Below are 16,480 nucleotides of genomic sequence, written 5' to 3' on the forward strand. Positions count from 1 at the left end.
TCTGATAGCTGGGTGACTTGGAGCAGTTATTTAACCTCAGTTTTCATATTTCCATATTTCAGCCCTTGTGAATAAAGATCATATAGGGGTTACATAAAAGGAATAAATGACAGCTATTATTTTAATGGAAGTTTTATTTTTAGATGATTATTTTAGATATTAGTCATATTTAAATTGCCTTCAGCAAGAAAAAGACCCTTTCCTTTTCCAAAGTAGCTTATGGTGTGCTATAAACTTTTTTTAGATGGAAGCTTTTATCTCGGGAGTTTTTCACCAAAAAGGAGGCATGGAGAAAGACTAAGGAAAAGTACAGAAAAGAAAAAGGAACACAAATGTTCAAGCAGCATCATAGCCATGCCTACCTAGGGTACCATTAGTGCTTTCTTGTTTTATCTTACTGTTTCATTCAGCTCACATTTCTGGGTATAAAACATCTTGGCTTTACATCTTTTGAATCTTATAGTGTACTACACATTGCAGTTGCTCAGCAAATAATAATCATTTTCATATACATGAAGTATGCTGTTCTCCTGAGACATTCAGCTCCCATATAAATGCCTTGGGAAACAAATTCTAAGTTTTCTGCCAAATCAGAATAGATTGCTCCCTTTTCTTGCTCCGAATGCATTTTGCGCTTGGAATTATATTAAAAAATAATTTATAGCAGTACTTCTAAAAAAGTCTTCTAAATGAATGTTCTGTCAATTGTGTTACAGAGTTACAAATTTTGTCAAGGAAAATTACAATTGATTTTAGACCAGTTGGATCCCGGGCAACCTAAAGAGGTAAGTTTAGAGGATAGCTGTCAAGTTCAGTCACGTGCATATGTTTATAATATATTAGGTTCTCATCAGTAGCAGCTGACTGTTTCTCTTGAAGGTTGGCCTTTATTATCGTGGTGCTCCTAGACTGGCATCCCTGCTAGACTTTCCAGTCTTGAAAGGTCACAGAGTAAGGGAGGCTGTCAGAGCATTCTCCTGGTTTGTAGGAGAAAATTTTTATGTCTAGTTTCATTTTTGAAGGGATAAAGTTTTTTTTTATTTTTTATTTTTATTTATTTATTTTTTAAATTTTTATTTATTTATGATAGTCACACAGAGAGAGAGAGGCAGAGACATAGGCAGAGGGAGAAGCAGGCTCCATGCACTGGGAGCCCGACGTGGGATTCGATCCAGGGTCTCCAGGATTGCGCCCTGGGCCAAAGGCAGGCGCCAAACTGCTGCACCACCCAGGGATTCCCCCCCCTTTTTTTTTTTTAAGATTTTATTTATTTATTCATGAAAGACGAGAGAGACAGAGACCTAGGCAGAGGGAGAAGCAGGGTCCTAGCAGGAGACTGATGCAGGACTCGATCCCAGGACCCTGGGATCACGACCTGAGCCAAAGGCAGACGCTCAACCACTAAGCCACCCAGGTGCCCCTGAAGGGATAAAGTTATAAACAGTTGTCCCCCATACTGTTCTTTCACTGTTGCTTTAGTGATTTCCTTGAAGAAAAACGATCTTCATTTAATGTTCTTTCTGCTTCTGGAAAATGTGAGCAACTTCGACATGTGTGTTTGTTTATTAGAAAAAGATTTTAAAGAAGCATGCCTGTTTATATTTTAAGATTATGTAAATTACTGATTATCATGCCTGTTTATATTTTAAGATTATGTAAATTACTGATTATCAAGTCCTTATTTCATTAAGTGAGTCTGAAATAGAAAATAGGATTTTAAGTACCTAAGACTTTGTGCCTATTTTGCCAGTTAGTTTCAGTTTTTTTTTTTTTTTTAATTTTTATTTATTTATGATAGCCACAGAGAGAGAGAGAGAGGCAGAGACATAGGCAGAGGGAGAGGCAGGCTCCATGCACCGGGAGCCTGATGTGGGATTCGATCCCGGGTCTCCAGGATCGCACCCTGGGCCAAAGGCAGGTGCTAAACCGCTGCGCCACCCAGGGATCCCTTTTTCAGTTTTTGAAATGATTTTTGACTTTTCATTTTAAACTAAATGAATAGTTATGATTCACTCCCACAGGTTTGTTTTTATCAGAGAATAACTTTTAGCATTTCACATTCTGATTTATTTTCTAGGTTCTGAGTAAATATTTCAAAAGATATTAGAAATGGGACTTGACTTTTATATGATGACAATCTTACTGTCTTCAGTTTAGGTGGATTACTTGGAAATCTATACTTGCTCAGAAACCTAAATTCTTTTTTTTTTTTTAAGATTTTTTTTTTTTTTTTTTTTTTAGTTTTATTTATTTATGATAGTCACAGAGAGAGAGAGAGAGAGGCAGAGACACAGGCAGAGGGAGAAGCAGGCTCCATGCACTGGGAGCCCGGCGTGGGATTCGATCCCAGGTCTCCAGGATCGCGCCCTGGACCAAAGGCAGGCGCCAAACCGCTGCGCCACCCAGGGATCCCTTTTTTTTGAGATTTTATTTATTTATTCATGAGAGACAAGAGAGAGAGGCAGAGACACAGGCAGAGGGAGAAGCAGGCTCCATGCAGGGAGCCTGATGTGGGACTTGATCCTGGGACTCCAGGATCATGCTCTGGGCCAAAGGCAGGTGCTCAAGCACTGAGCCACACAGGCGTCCCAGAAACCTAAATTCTTAAGGGATTTGTCTTAAAAATTAACTGAGAAGGAGAAATTACTTAATGTTTCTGAAATCTCTCCATAGTCCCCCAGTCCCTGCACAAATATAGTTATATTTAGAAGTTTTTCTTTCATATGAATATATAGACACTTTCAAGTGCATGTGTATTCTTTTTCACCTGAAACTTGATACCCTGATTTAGAAGGTCTCGTTTCCTAAGGTCTTATCTTCTCCTGTGTCTCCTCTCCTCTCCTGTCCCCTACCTCCTTGCCCTTTTTAAACCACTAGGTTTCAGTTATTTCAACTGGAGAAACAACCAGATTTTGAGAAACAGGTTGGAATCAGTGTTATTACTCACTAGTCAGAGAGTGGTGGGGGAGAAGCCTTGTTCCATTCATGATTGGAATAGAGCTATTTTTCACTGCCTTTGGGTCATACTATTTTAAGTGAATTCTGATTCGATCTTGCAAAGAATGATTAAGAAGTAAGCTTTCTGTGAAAATAAAGACATTCAATTTTTCATCACACTGTTAACTTTTTCTACTTCAGTGATTAGAAGGTCAGAAAATATGGTGTAACATCAAAAACTAGTCCAAATTAACTATTTTGTTAGAATTGTTCCTATATTCTGGAATGGGAATCCTTCACCAGGGGCTATTTTAAAAATTAAGGCTCTCAAACTCTAGGACCACCTATAGGTGCTTGCTTAAATAGGAAAGATGTGTGGGACAAAGTCATTGGAAAACCTTGCCCGGAGATTCGGATTTGGCCACCATCCTCCTTCCTCTTTCACTTAGACATGTGACCTAGAATCTCCAACAGTGAGGTTTTAGTTTTTGCTTTATGTAAAATAACAGCGTATTTTTTTCTGGGTAACATTTAGTTTAAAAAAATGAGTTCTCAAAAATTGTTTTATAAAAGGACTTCTGATTTTTGTCAGTTGGCTCTTTAGAGCAATCATCTAGACTGTTTTCATTGTTTAATATTTGGGGTATTTTTGATATTCTAGTGGCTGAGTATTAATAAAAATTTTTTAAATTATAGGTGAGATATGAAGCCTTGCAAACCTTATGTTCAGCTCCGCCATCTGATGTTTTGAACTGTGAAAATTGGACTACACTCTGTGAAAAATTGACAACGTCTCTTTCAGATCCTGATCCTGTGTTTAGTGTAAGAAAAATGCTTAAAGAAATATATTTAAAAAAAAAATTTTCCCACCATTCTATAAGAAACTGAATGATTTTCTTTAATAGTAGCTCTAATATTTGTGGAATTTCAATCCTAGCTTTTGACTTGTGAAGATTTTCTTTAAAGGTATTAACTTGTTATTTCATGGTTAGATTCCCAGTGTCACACTTCACTGCCAAATAAGAGTAGACTGTTACATTGTACCTTGTTTTATCTTGTAAAGGGATATCCAAGTATTTGTGTCTTGTTTTTGAATTGAAAAATATTTTAAAAGACTATTTAAAGCATTTTAGAAGAATTCATGATATATGAAAATTTGAACTTAAAATGATTAGAATTTATTCTAACTGAATCATAAGCATTTTCTTAAAGGTTTTTTTTTTTTTTTTTTAAAGTTTATTTATTCATAGAGACACAGCTAGAGAGAGAGGCAGAGACATAGGCAGAGGGAGAAGCAGGCACCATGCAGGGAGCCCGATGTGGGGACTCGATCCCGGGTCTCCAGGATCACGCCCTGGGCTACAGGCGGCGCTAAACCGCTGCGCCACTGGGGCTGCCCAGCATTTTCTTTATATGCATTTAAGTATTTATTTAGAGATTGTTTAATTGCTTAAAAAGAGAAGAAAACTAAAGCTAAGTTTAGAAGATAATTGGAATGAATCATGAAGCAAATGTAGAAAATTCCAAAAATTACGAAGTAAGTAGAGAAATGATTGTAAAAAATGATTCTCCTATAACTTCTCTGGAATACTATTACATGAGTAAGATTATATTAAAAAGTATATTGATCACTGATATTGGCAATATCACTGATGTGAATTAAAAATCCATAAATTAAAAATAGTTTTAAAAAATCCTGTTATGTCCTATGTTCATATTTAAATGAAAATCTAGGTTTAGAGTGTCTTTTTCTTTATTGATGTATCAGTGAAGAAAAATTTGGCAGTAAAATTGTTACAGTGTTTTGTACAGAATTTAAGATATTAATACTACAGTTAAATTTTGCTATCTGTTCAGCAAATATGTATTGATTACTAACAATGTGTAGCATTCTAGTTTAGATTTTGGAAACAAACTGAGCAAGACAGAAGTCTTTGCCTTTGTAGAACTTACATTCTAGTAGAAAAAAATATTAATACATTAAAAATATTAAATACATTTATTGTTAAAAATGACATTCTTCCATCAATTAAGATATAATTATACTGGTAAACAGAAGTGGTTTGGAAACAAGTGGTTTATTGTTTTTATAAGGGGGGAAAATGTGTTCAATTACCTAATACCTGGTATGCACTTCAACCTTACACCAGAAGATTATGCAGACCTCTGTAAAAACTCAATAATCCAAGAACTTCAGAAGGGAAAAAGATATTTCAGGGTTACTTTTAACATTTCAAGGCTTTCTAAAAGGGAATGCAACTGTAAATTTCTCTTTATTTTTTTCTTAACAAAGACAGAATAAGTGGTCAGATAGGTTTCATTATTTAAAAAATTATGCAATAACTTTATAAATAGTAAATATTCCTAATATAAGTCAATATTAGGTCAATATAAGTGGCTTTGTTGAGCCATTATAGATTATTCAGCAAGAGATTTGTCAATGTGTAATAAAATTGGAAGAAGTTGTTGTAGAGGGGAAATGGTAATAGAACCAATCATTTTGGAGTAGAAAACAAAGTGTGGCATTCTTTCATTTTGAATTTATGCATGATCCAAATTCTTGAGGTTGATTCTGTTTCTTCATTTCCTACTCTAAAGGACTCTTGCATGTAGCTGAGTGAAGCATATAGTATTTGAAAAGTGTGACAGATACTTACCAATTGCTGCAACTATAAAAATTAACTTTCCAAAATATTTAATATCCTGTGTTCAGTAGGAATTTCTTTGGGTTATTAGAAATTTTTAGTTATTTGTGTAACCATTTTTTCTAAGAAAATTATGCTAACATTTGATATAAGCAAGATTAATTCCCCCCAACTACTCCCTCATCCCCCACCCTGTCTTGCCCAGAATAAAACACTTGAGGAAATCTTAGGTTTTTCTTTAATGAGATGTTAAATTTCACTGTTAGGATTAATTTCATCACAATATTAGAGCTGGTATAATTAAAATGATAGCTACCATTTGTAAGTATCTACTAGGGCCAACGATTTTTCTAGCTACTCTATTAACATTTAATTCATTTACCTTGTGATAGTTTCTATTTTAGATTTTAATCATGTAAATTTGGAAAATGTGTTAAATAATATTTTTCTTGGGAATAGGCAAAATATTAGAGTCCTGAATGTCAAATTACTGAAACTACCCTTGTAAGCAATTTAAAAAAACAGTGAATGCTGGATTTGGAAAGGAATGGAGTATATATATTTTTTTGTTTTTGTTTTTTTTAAAGATCTTATTTATTTATTCATTTATTTATTTATTTATTCATTCATTTATTCATTCATTCATGAGTGACAGAGAGAGAGAGAGAGAGAGAGGCAGAGACACAGGCAGAGGGAGAAGCAGGCTCCATGCAGGGAGCTGGATGTGGGACTTGATCCTGGATCCCCAGGATGAGGCCCTGGGCTGAAGGCAGCGCTAAATGGCTGAGCCACCCAGGCTGTTTTTTTTTTTTTTTTTAACCATATAGGACTCCTACTTTTCTCTTCATATCTTCATATTGTAGCTTACTCATCAAACTTCACTCTTTCCCCTCCCATGTGGTTTTGGTCAATTTTACTTTTTATTGCTCAATACAAGATTGTTCTCTTATTTATAAGTACATTTCCCCTCATGTTTCTGAATGGTTTATTTTGTTTATTTTCTAAGTTTTTCACTATGTGAAATTTTTTTTAATCTCTATCTTTGTAAGAATCTCTGATGCAAATCTTTTCATTTCCATAGGACCGGATTTTAAAATTCTATGCACAGACATTTACTCTTTCACCATTACATATGACTAAGGAAATTTATACAAGTTTAGGTATGTTTATTAAATATTTTTGTGCTTAAGAAAACAGATAGGAAACTACTCAGAAAATACTGTAAATAATATAATATTTTTAATTTTTCTTTTCAGCTAAATATTTGAAGTTATACTTTCTTTCTAGAGAAAATCATATTCCTACTCTTTCAACTGGTATAGATATAAGTAATCCTAATGTGATCTGCTTACTAAAAAAGGTATTCACTTGCTATATGCTTTTTTAAAAAATTTAAATAGTTCTATATTTAAGAATCCTGATTTTTGAGACCTGTTACACACTTTTCAGGTTCGTCTTCTAAATGAATATCAGAAAGAGGCTCCATCTTTCTGGATTCGTCATCCAGAAAAGTAAGTTTCCTAATTTATGCAAATATGAAATATAGGGGTGTTGCTGTCCTATGTACATCACAAGGAAAAAGAATAAAGACAGTCTTAATTGACTTGTGTGATGGGGAAGGAATTAAGTTTACTTAGCTTTTCATATTTGTGCTTAGCTATATGAATGGCTCTATGCAAATATCATTCTATACCCTTTATTTGTCACAACAAAGCACAATGAGGTTGTTGTAGTCTTGCCTCCAGTTCTTTTATTATTGGTCTTTGCTAGTTTGGGTAAGTTCCTTAAGTGTTCTTTAAACTTTTTCTTTCAGTTCTAAAATTTTTTAATAAGGTTGTACGTGCGATTGTAAGTCTAAAACAGAAAGTTAAGTTTGTAGAGCTAGTGGTGAAGTAGAAAGAACTTGAATTTTTTAAAAAGCAGGAAAAAAATTGGGTGTGAATCCATTTCTACCATTTGCTTGAAACATAAAAAAAGTTGTTTCTAAAAATTTGTACTTTATTATTTTATAAATATAAATTATATCACTTATGCTGTTGTATGTGTAATAGCATTCGTTTTTTTCTAAAACTGTTTTGTTCCCAAACTTTAAGGTATATGGAAGAAATTGTGGAGAATACCTTGTCCTTATTATCAGTTAAACATGACCAGAGCCATCTTGTCTCACAAAAGAATTTGGATCCGATTTACTTTTTTGCATTGGTTGATACCAAGGCTGTGTGGTTCAAAAAGTGGATGGTAAGGAAAAATGGAATGTTTTCATACTTTTCAGTGCATTGCTGTATTGTTTCAAAAAATAGCTAAAATTCCAGTTTTTACTGTGTGCTAAGGGTTCTAATCACTTCTCCACGTTAGTCCTTTAAATCTTGTGACAGTCTGTGAGATAGATGGTATTAGTACCCCATTTACTGACGTGTCAGTTTTGTTTACCTCGTAAGCGACAGAGCTAGAATGGGATTTTAAATGATAATTCATTTGAATCCATTAAGCTGATGACCTACCCAAAATCTAGTTTTTTTTAGTTTAAAAGCTTCAAATTTTTAAGGTACGTATGGTAGAACATGAGTTCAATCTTCATTTTTTTCCTCAGACTTAGGAGGTCTGTCTGAAAATATCCTTCCATTTGCTTCCTCCTGAACCTGCAGTTTGGAAAATGTTTAATGCCTAACTGCTGGTGATTTCCAGTGCACCTCATTACTGTTCTGGAACTGAAACTAATTTAGGAGTTAAGAGAGACCCTTAGGCTGTCACCTCCCTCATCTGCTGTGGAATAAGAGTGGTCTGTGTGATAGGAGCTGCAGCACTGTTGGCTTATTATTCTCACATCTCTGTTCCTCTAAACTGGTCTGCCAGGCATTATGTATTTGTTGCTGTGGAGAAGGGAGGAGGGTGGGGCCATGACTGGCCACGCAAAGCAGCAACATGTGTATTTATTGCTTGATAGAGTTTGGACATTACCTCATTGATGGCTTATTTTTATTTTTATTTTTGTTTTGCCTTTTGTTATCTAAGCTGTATAATAATGCCCAATTAACCAAAACACAGTTAGGTCTAGGGCTTAGCCCTTACTGACCTCTATTGTATACCTTTGATAAGTGTTTGCTCAATTTAATTAACTTGAACCCTTTGTTTCTTACATCTGATACTTTCTTCTTAATTTTTAGTTATCAAATTGTACCTTTATTGTAGAAAACATGCAAAATATGTAAAAGCACAAATTAAATTTCTACAACAGGCATAACTATCAAGATTTTGGTTTATGTCAGTACATTATATACACTTTTATCGGTTTTGCTCTTTAACAAATCCTATTCTGTTTATAATTTTTTCACTTAACATTTTTTATTGTCAGTACTTGATTCTCAAGAGTATGCAGCAGATAACAGAAAACTAACCAATAGAAAATTCTTAAAAAAAAATCAACTCCTGAGTGTTAATGAAAATTCATCACATTATCCTATTCTCCTTTAAGTCAGAGGTTAGCAGACTTTCTGCCAGCTGGTAAATTTTTGGTTTTATGGGCTGTACTTTTTAAAAAAATTTTTTAAAAATATTATTTATTTATTTATTTATTCATAGAGACAGAGAGAGAGAGAGAGAGAGGGGCAGAGACACAGGCTGAGGGAGAAAAAGGCTCCACTCAGGGAGCCCAACATGGGACTTGATCCCTGGTCCCCAGGATCACACCCCGGGCTGAAGGTGGCGCTAAACCGCTGCACCACTGGGGCTGCCCTGTACTGTCTTTGTACCTATTCAATTCTGTTGTAACCCAAAAGCATCCATAGACAATGTATAACTGAATGTATGTAACTATTTCCATGTAACTTTATATACCAGGTCAGGTGACAGCTGAACTTGGCCTGAGGGATGTAGTATAGTGACTGGTCTAAGACATGCCCTATGAGGATTTCTTTTCAGAACATGGTCAAAAGTTGAATTGTTGGTTAACATTTCTCTTTTAAAGTTGAAAAAAGGATTACTAGTTTTTGAAAACATTTTAAGCCACAAGGGTTAAAACACAAAGGGGTTTTTATTAACCCTCAGTTAACTGCTACCCCATTTAATTAACTCTATTTCCCAGAATTCTAATAGTTTTTACCAAGTTTAATACTGTTTAATAATTTGTGTTACATAAAATGAAGAAACTACATTGAAAACAAGTGATATCTAATATAATTTAGTAATATTTATGTATAATCTCCCCTTTGTGCAGTGCATAAAAAGCATGTTTTAATCCTACTATATTCAGCTCTAAGGAGGGAATTATTTTTGGCACTTTGAATCACTTAAAATATATGATTGACAGAAAATGATTAAGATACTGTTCCATTAGAATATTTCATGCTGGGCAAACTTCTGCATATGTAGACAGCAGAGTGTCCTCCTCATTGTGAGGGCTGTGATCTCCCTGCCTCCACTTTTTTATCTTTCCTTCAGATATGTTTGTTGATAATGGTTTTAAAATAACTTAGCACAGAAACTGGTTGCAATTGAGGGAAAGAATATTTTTCTACTGTTAATAAATGATCCATAGTTTTTTCATATCATTTGCATTCTTGTGATTGCTATGCTCATAATCCATTGTACATAGAAAAACCTGTTTTGTACTGATTACAATAATTTAAAACTTGGTAATTTATGTTATTGGAAATGATGCAGGAAAAATAGACTTTGAATGGGATGGCTTGAATATTAAATTAAATATCATTTTCTCCTAATTTTAGCATGCATATTATAGCAGAACGGCGGTACTAAGACTTCTAGAAAAGAAATATAAATCTCTGGTAAGTCTGTTTCTGTCCTTATGTTGAGAAATAATATCACAAAATACGATGTAAAAAGTTGAATGTGCAAAGTTGAATGATGATTATCTTGGTTGATGATACAATCCCCTTTTTATGTGATTTTTTAAAACTTCCATTCTGTGAGACATAAAAGGATAAAAATAGAAATTTAAATTATAGTCAGGATAACAATTAGGAAATCCATAATTACATAGTAAATTGGGATGCTAACAAGCTAGTTTGAGATAGGCCCTATTTTAAGTATTGTAACTTAATTCAGGTCAGGTGTTTATAGGAGAGTTGGTTTTATAAAATATACCCATGCTTTTGACTGAAAGTTGTATGAAAAACTCAGAATGATAAATGCATTCACAAAAATTAATTCAAGTTATACACAATATAAACTAATACTGTAAAATATATTAGCATAATTTTCTGCATTTATTGCTATTAGCAGAATAGTGTGTAAAGGCATCGAAAGAAATTGAAAAGAAATTGTCTAATAACAATTGACAAACATGACGTGAGATTTTTAAAACTATTTTTAAAAGTTCTAATATGACTTTGAAATGATAAATATGATTTATGTAGTTAGAATCTTGAGTTTAAAAGAAGGGAAATATTCCTAGAGTAATGAACTTCTAAATGAGTGCAGTAGAACATAAAATGGAAGAATAATACATTTTTTTTGTGTTTGAGAATCGAGAGCATTGAGTTTCAGGAAGGAGAAGAGAGGGATATTGAAGAATAGAGTGGGAATTTCTTAGTAGATGTAGTAAGTATTTGGGGTGCCTGGGTGGCTCAGCCAGTTAATCAACTAATTCTTGGTTTCAGCTCAGGTCATGATCTCAGGGTTGTAAGATTCTGAGATGGAGCCTGAGTTGGGCACCACGCTCACTGGGGAGTCTGCTGGAGATTTTCTTTCCCTCTGCCCCTCCCTTTACTTACATGGGTCCACGCGTGTTCCCTCTCTCTCTCTGTCTCTCAAGTAAATGTATTTTTAAAAAACCTAATGTTTAAAATTTTTATGACATGAAGTCCTTCCACATCTCATTTCTCTCCCATTCCTATTTGAAATGAAGATTTAGGCCATATGAACATAGATTGATCTTGTCAGAATACAGAAAGTAGGAGGAAAAATCCTGATGACTCACCCTCCCGTGGTTTGTCATGCATATAACTCACTGTTGCTATTACAGGGGCCCAGGTGGAAGTATTGCAGATGTTTCTGATAGATTAACTTTTTAAATAAGGAACACATTTTTAATAATTATATCATAATCAGTGTTTAGTTTGAAAAATAGTTACTTTCTTATAAACAACTTTTATATTTTACAACTGGATCAGATATTTCCTGTGCATAATGGGCCAGACTTGCATGAGGTTTCAACTTAAACCTCATTTTCTCTTAAAGAGCTTTCCTAAACTTAAAAATATCAAAAGATTTGTGTATGTGTGTTTGTGTATGTATAAATTTTAAAGTAATCTTGGCCCAACTTTTGAAAAGAAAGATTGAGGAAAATGGATACAAACTCTGTTCCCCCCACTTTTCAGAATTGAAGATCAGATTTTGTGCATGGACAGTGGAAACTTTAAAACCATTGCATGCATTTGTCTTTTGCTTTGTAACTGTTCCTTGCATAAGGACCTTAATCATAGCAGGGTGTTTGGCAGGATGACCTGCTAAAGCATTTCCTACAGCTTCTCCTGCATACTTTCTGATAGCACTTTTCTGCTGTCAGTTTTTAAGAGCTGAGAAAGTTGAGAGCTTTATTTCCATTGCATCATAAAGTCATGAACTAGTTGAAAGGCATTTGGCTATTAGCATAAATATTTAACCTTTTATTTTTAACAACTTCATTCTTTGCCCAATCTACCCTTAAGGGAATGGTTTCTGAAATAGCTTTATGTAGTGTATTTTCTCTTTTTCTTGCCTTCTCAAAGTCATTTAAAAAAATATTGACAACTAGAGTTTAAATTCTCTCTCGGTTTTTCACATACCCTATTTTTAAAGTTGCCTTTCCTCTATCTTAGGGGTTAGCAATTAAATATACTGGCTGATATGTGTTTGATAGGGCAGGAGAATAAATATCAAATAAAATCCTGAATTTTACAGCAAATTTCTGTTTTCTTGGAGTTGAGGAAAATCATTCTTTAACCTTCAGTTTGATTCTTTAGACTGTTGTTTAAATTTTTCTATTAATACTTTTGCTTCCTGCCCCAGTTTAAAGGGGATATCATATGTGATTTTTCCTCTCCTGAGTGTGTCCCTTTTCCTGTGATTGTTATCCTTTTCTAAATAAAAGGTAGCAATTTTTAAGAAGCAAAGGAGAGGAGGAAGGAATAGAAGTGAGTGGTGAAGATAAAGCTGGTTGGGATGGGTGCAAGGAAAATGGGTTTCTGAAGGTTTGAATGGAAGTGAAATAAATAGTCTTTCAAAGAAACCATTTTGAGATAATGTTTTGAATTCTCACTTAGAGAAGCTGACTATTCTTTGTTCTTTTGTCTCTTAATTTAGAGCTTCTGTTAAGCATTATTTTGTTATGTCAGAAGTTCCCCATAATGGTAATTGTTCTAAGTCATTTTTGGTTATCTTGCTTACCAATTAATTGTGTGTGTAAGCACTAGGATTGTAAGAATAAATTCATCCAGGAAGTAGAATTTCTATCAGGAAGAGGTTGCAGCTTAGATTTAGAAAAACTCATGACAAATATCAAATGTATCACTATACTTTTGGGCAAAAATATGAGCTTCTGAATGATGTCTCAGGTTTTCACCATGCAGAAGCTAGGGAGGGACTGTATATGATCAGTGACATGAACTGACTAATCGGAGTAGCCTTGTGGAATTTTTGTAGGGGTTGCAAGGCAGTTTGACTAGTTGCTTTTACATGAATTTGTTGCTAGTAGCCAAGAATCTCAGGGCTGACTAGGATTTGATTGACTAGATTAGACACTTCTTAGACTGTGCTTCCTAATGCTATTTATGGAGCTCTCCTTTATATATTCAGTAGATGCAAGATAAACCAAAATAAAACAGGAGTTGAGACTGTACAGATAACAAAAGCAAAATAAACAGAAGAATAAGCTGATTAATAGCAAAAATGCTTACCAAATAGTGCCCCTCCAAAACAAAAGGCTACTTTCTGTAAAGACTTATTTTATTACAAATCTTAATATACTAAAATTAATTTAGCAGTGAATAGTCAATGAAGCAGGTCCAAGCTCAGATCACTGAGACCAAGTTATGGTGGCAGATCTGAAGGACCATCAGAGTTTGGGACTCAGGGAGGCCTAGTGAATGCTCTTCTTTGAGGATCCTATGGAATACTACCAAGTGGGAGTCTTCAGGGTCATCTTTATGGAAGCACTAGACTTGTCCAGGATTAAGACCACTGTTGAATATCTGAAACAACATATAAAGCTGAATTTATTGCTTAAGTTAGGCAAAGCAGATTTTTAATCTTACAGGGTTTTGGGGAAGCTTAGAACTCAGAAACTGGTGGGGCTTCAGAGGCAAGAGTGAGTTCATATCAATTGTGGAAGGATGGCAACTCAGGTGAGATTCTTGCTGACTGGCTTTTACAAATATATTTCCTGGAGTGTGTCTATTCTTGGCTTTTTTTCAGAAGCACGGAGCTAACACTGGTGGTTGGCTTTCAGGAATATATTGTTGACATCCATTGACATATATTGATTTACAGGGTTTTAAACTTGTTATTCCAGATACCTGTGATTGTGGTTATGTAGATTTGTCATCGATTTATTAAGTAAACTTAAATCTGGTTATGACCTTTATTATTTATAGAACAATCACTCTTTAATGAGGATTATGTGGAATTTTTTTATTCTTAATGAGCAGGTGTTCTCCTGGAAAAGAGAAGTGGTGTGGTTAAGGTTGTGGCAGAAAAATATGTCAGGGGAGTGGAATAGGCTTAGCGATTGTAAAACACAAAGCATGTTTAGAAACTACATATTTTATGACTCGACACAGGAAATTTCCTGAGAATCAGTTCTCTGAATGCTAATACTAAGTAGATGGGATGGTGTTTTCTGAAAATTACTTGGATACTTTAAATTGGGACTATGACAGTTGGCCTGCTTATAATAAAAATAGGCCTATTTAAGGGAAATATTCAGTCCTTTTCCTTTTATAACTAAAAATGTTCAGTTTGTTGTAAATGTCAGTTCCAAGTGTGTTTCAGATTTAACTATGTTGGTTTAGTGAGATTTTGAGTGAATTTGCTTTTGATGAATTGGATATTTGGTCATGTGTTGAATTGGCTTTTGGTGACCGATTTTTACATGGGTTGATCTGTTTCTCTGTGTTTGTGCATATGTGTATGGCTGTGGATGGAGGTATCTAAGAGGAATAACACATATATAGTATGTCGAATTTAGGAGATAGGCTTTTATCCTAGAGATACAGTGAGCCACTGATTAGTGGCCATATTTGGGCCTTGGAAAATTTAGAAAATGGCTTAAAGGTGCTAGGTGGAGATAGGGGAGAAGTGTTGAAGCAAAATATGAAGAGTATTTCAAGTAATCCAAGCAAAAGGTGATGGAAGCATTAATTTAGGCTGTGACAGCATGAATTGGGATAAATATATGGACTCAAGAGTACCTTTATTTTTAGAATATAGGGTGTAGAAGACTTGGTTTTTTAAATGGGGGATGTATGAGGACTTAATTGAGTGATTAATGTAATTCATCGAGATAAGTAACACAGTAGGAGGAAAATAGGAAGAAGTTGGGAAGGGTAATAACTTTAGATTTGGTAGATTTGGTCTTAGAAGTTTGAGATCAAGATTTTCAAGAGGCAGTTTCATATTGATCTGGATCTCTAAAGTTTAATTTAGATAAGATCTATAGATATGGGAGGATATCCCAAAAACCACCCCTCAGATTTGATGATTTGCAGGAGAGAAAGAGGAGAGTTGAGAGAAAAAAGTATCCAAGAAGCTTATGTGGAATGTCCTCCAGGGAAGCTCATTAAAGACTCTGTCCCTTCTCCTTTTTTAATTGGGGATTGATCATGTAGGTATCTTCTGCGTAGCACATACCAGAATTTCAGACTCCCAGAAGGAAAGCAGGCGTTCAGTGTAAACCACCTTGTTTGTATACATTACTTAGGTACTGAGCCCTTCGTATCAGTTCTTGGAATTTCCCATTGATATAAGCTCCCAGTTGGTAGTCAGTGTCCAACCTTGTAAGCAGGCCTTTGTTATGATGTGCCTGCCATAGTAACTTTTTTCGGTATGACACTGAGGCCATTCAAATAAACTATAAATTGTCTTTTCTCCACACAATCTTCATCTTTTTCCAATAACATCTAAACATGATCATCTCCTTCCAACCTGAGAAAGAATTCAGTGTTGTCTCTAAGATTCCTATACCAGCTGTTGCCATTTTTTTCCCCCACAGCCAGCCTTCCTGAAAATGAAAGTTATACTAGCTGCCTCTACTTTCTCAGTTCCTATTTCTTTTCATTACAGTTTGGTTTTATTCCCAGACTCCCCTGAAACTGATATTTTCAGGGTCACCAACAACCTCTTTATTGCCAGTCTTAACAATTATCAATCCTTCTGTCACTGGTGGCTTCTATTTTGAGAATTAGAATGAGAGGACATACACAGGAAGTAAGTGCAGAGGAAAGGGGAGAAGATTTGAAGTCTGGTTGGAAGAATGGGAGAAGGAGGTAGAATGGAGACTCATAGGGGAATGACTGGGTACAGTAGCAGTTGGAGATCATTTTCTATTGTCACTGTTCTTTGCATTATGAGATTTTTATCAGTTTTCAGCAATTCTAGTATCTGAGATGGAAATGAAGGCTTGATCTAGTTTATATTTTGCTGGCTAGATAAGAAGAAAAGACTCTAAGGCAAAGGAAAAGGAACTGAGGATATTGGCAAGGGAGTTCTTAAAGTTGTGGTCACGGAATTTTTGCTTCTTTCACTATAAAGTATGAAGTATGTATTTATTTTTATCCATTGACCTGGATGTTATAGCAATATTGTTGGTCCACAAGTATTTTTGGTGTTTCCCAGAATGATGCCATAGTTAAAATGTAACTGAGGAAGCTGAGCTTCAGTGGTCTAGAAAGGTATTATTTTAA

At 34.7% G+C, this 16,480-nt stretch overlaps 1 protein-coding gene across 2 annotated transcripts in view; it reads left to right on the forward strand.

Moving 5' to 3' along the window:
* Positions 1–16,480, forward strand: part of TBC1D32 (TBC1 domain family member 32) — a 206,466-nt gene that overhangs the window by 24,956 nt on the left and 165,030 nt on the right. For both annotated transcript variants that reach the window (XM_072765188.1, XM_072765193.1), the window contains 7 exons: positions 717–785; positions 3,634–3,759; positions 6,664–6,742; positions 6,839–6,942; positions 7,032–7,093; positions 7,676–7,820; positions 10,307–10,366. In XM_072765188.1, the coding sequence (XP_072621289.1) occupies positions 717–785; positions 3,634–3,759; positions 6,664–6,742; positions 6,839–6,942; positions 7,032–7,093; positions 7,676–7,820; positions 10,307–10,366 (645 nt within the window). The remainder of the gene's footprint in view (positions 1–716; positions 786–3,633; positions 3,760–6,663; positions 6,743–6,838; positions 6,943–7,031; positions 7,094–7,675; positions 7,821–10,306; positions 10,367–16,480) is intronic.

The sequence above is a fragment of the Vulpes vulpes genome, chromosome 1, assembly GCF_048418805.1.
Source record: "Vulpes vulpes isolate BD-2025 chromosome 1, VulVul3, whole genome shotgun sequence".
Taxonomy (NCBI): domain Eukaryota; kingdom Metazoa; phylum Chordata; class Mammalia; order Carnivora; family Canidae; genus Vulpes; species Vulpes vulpes.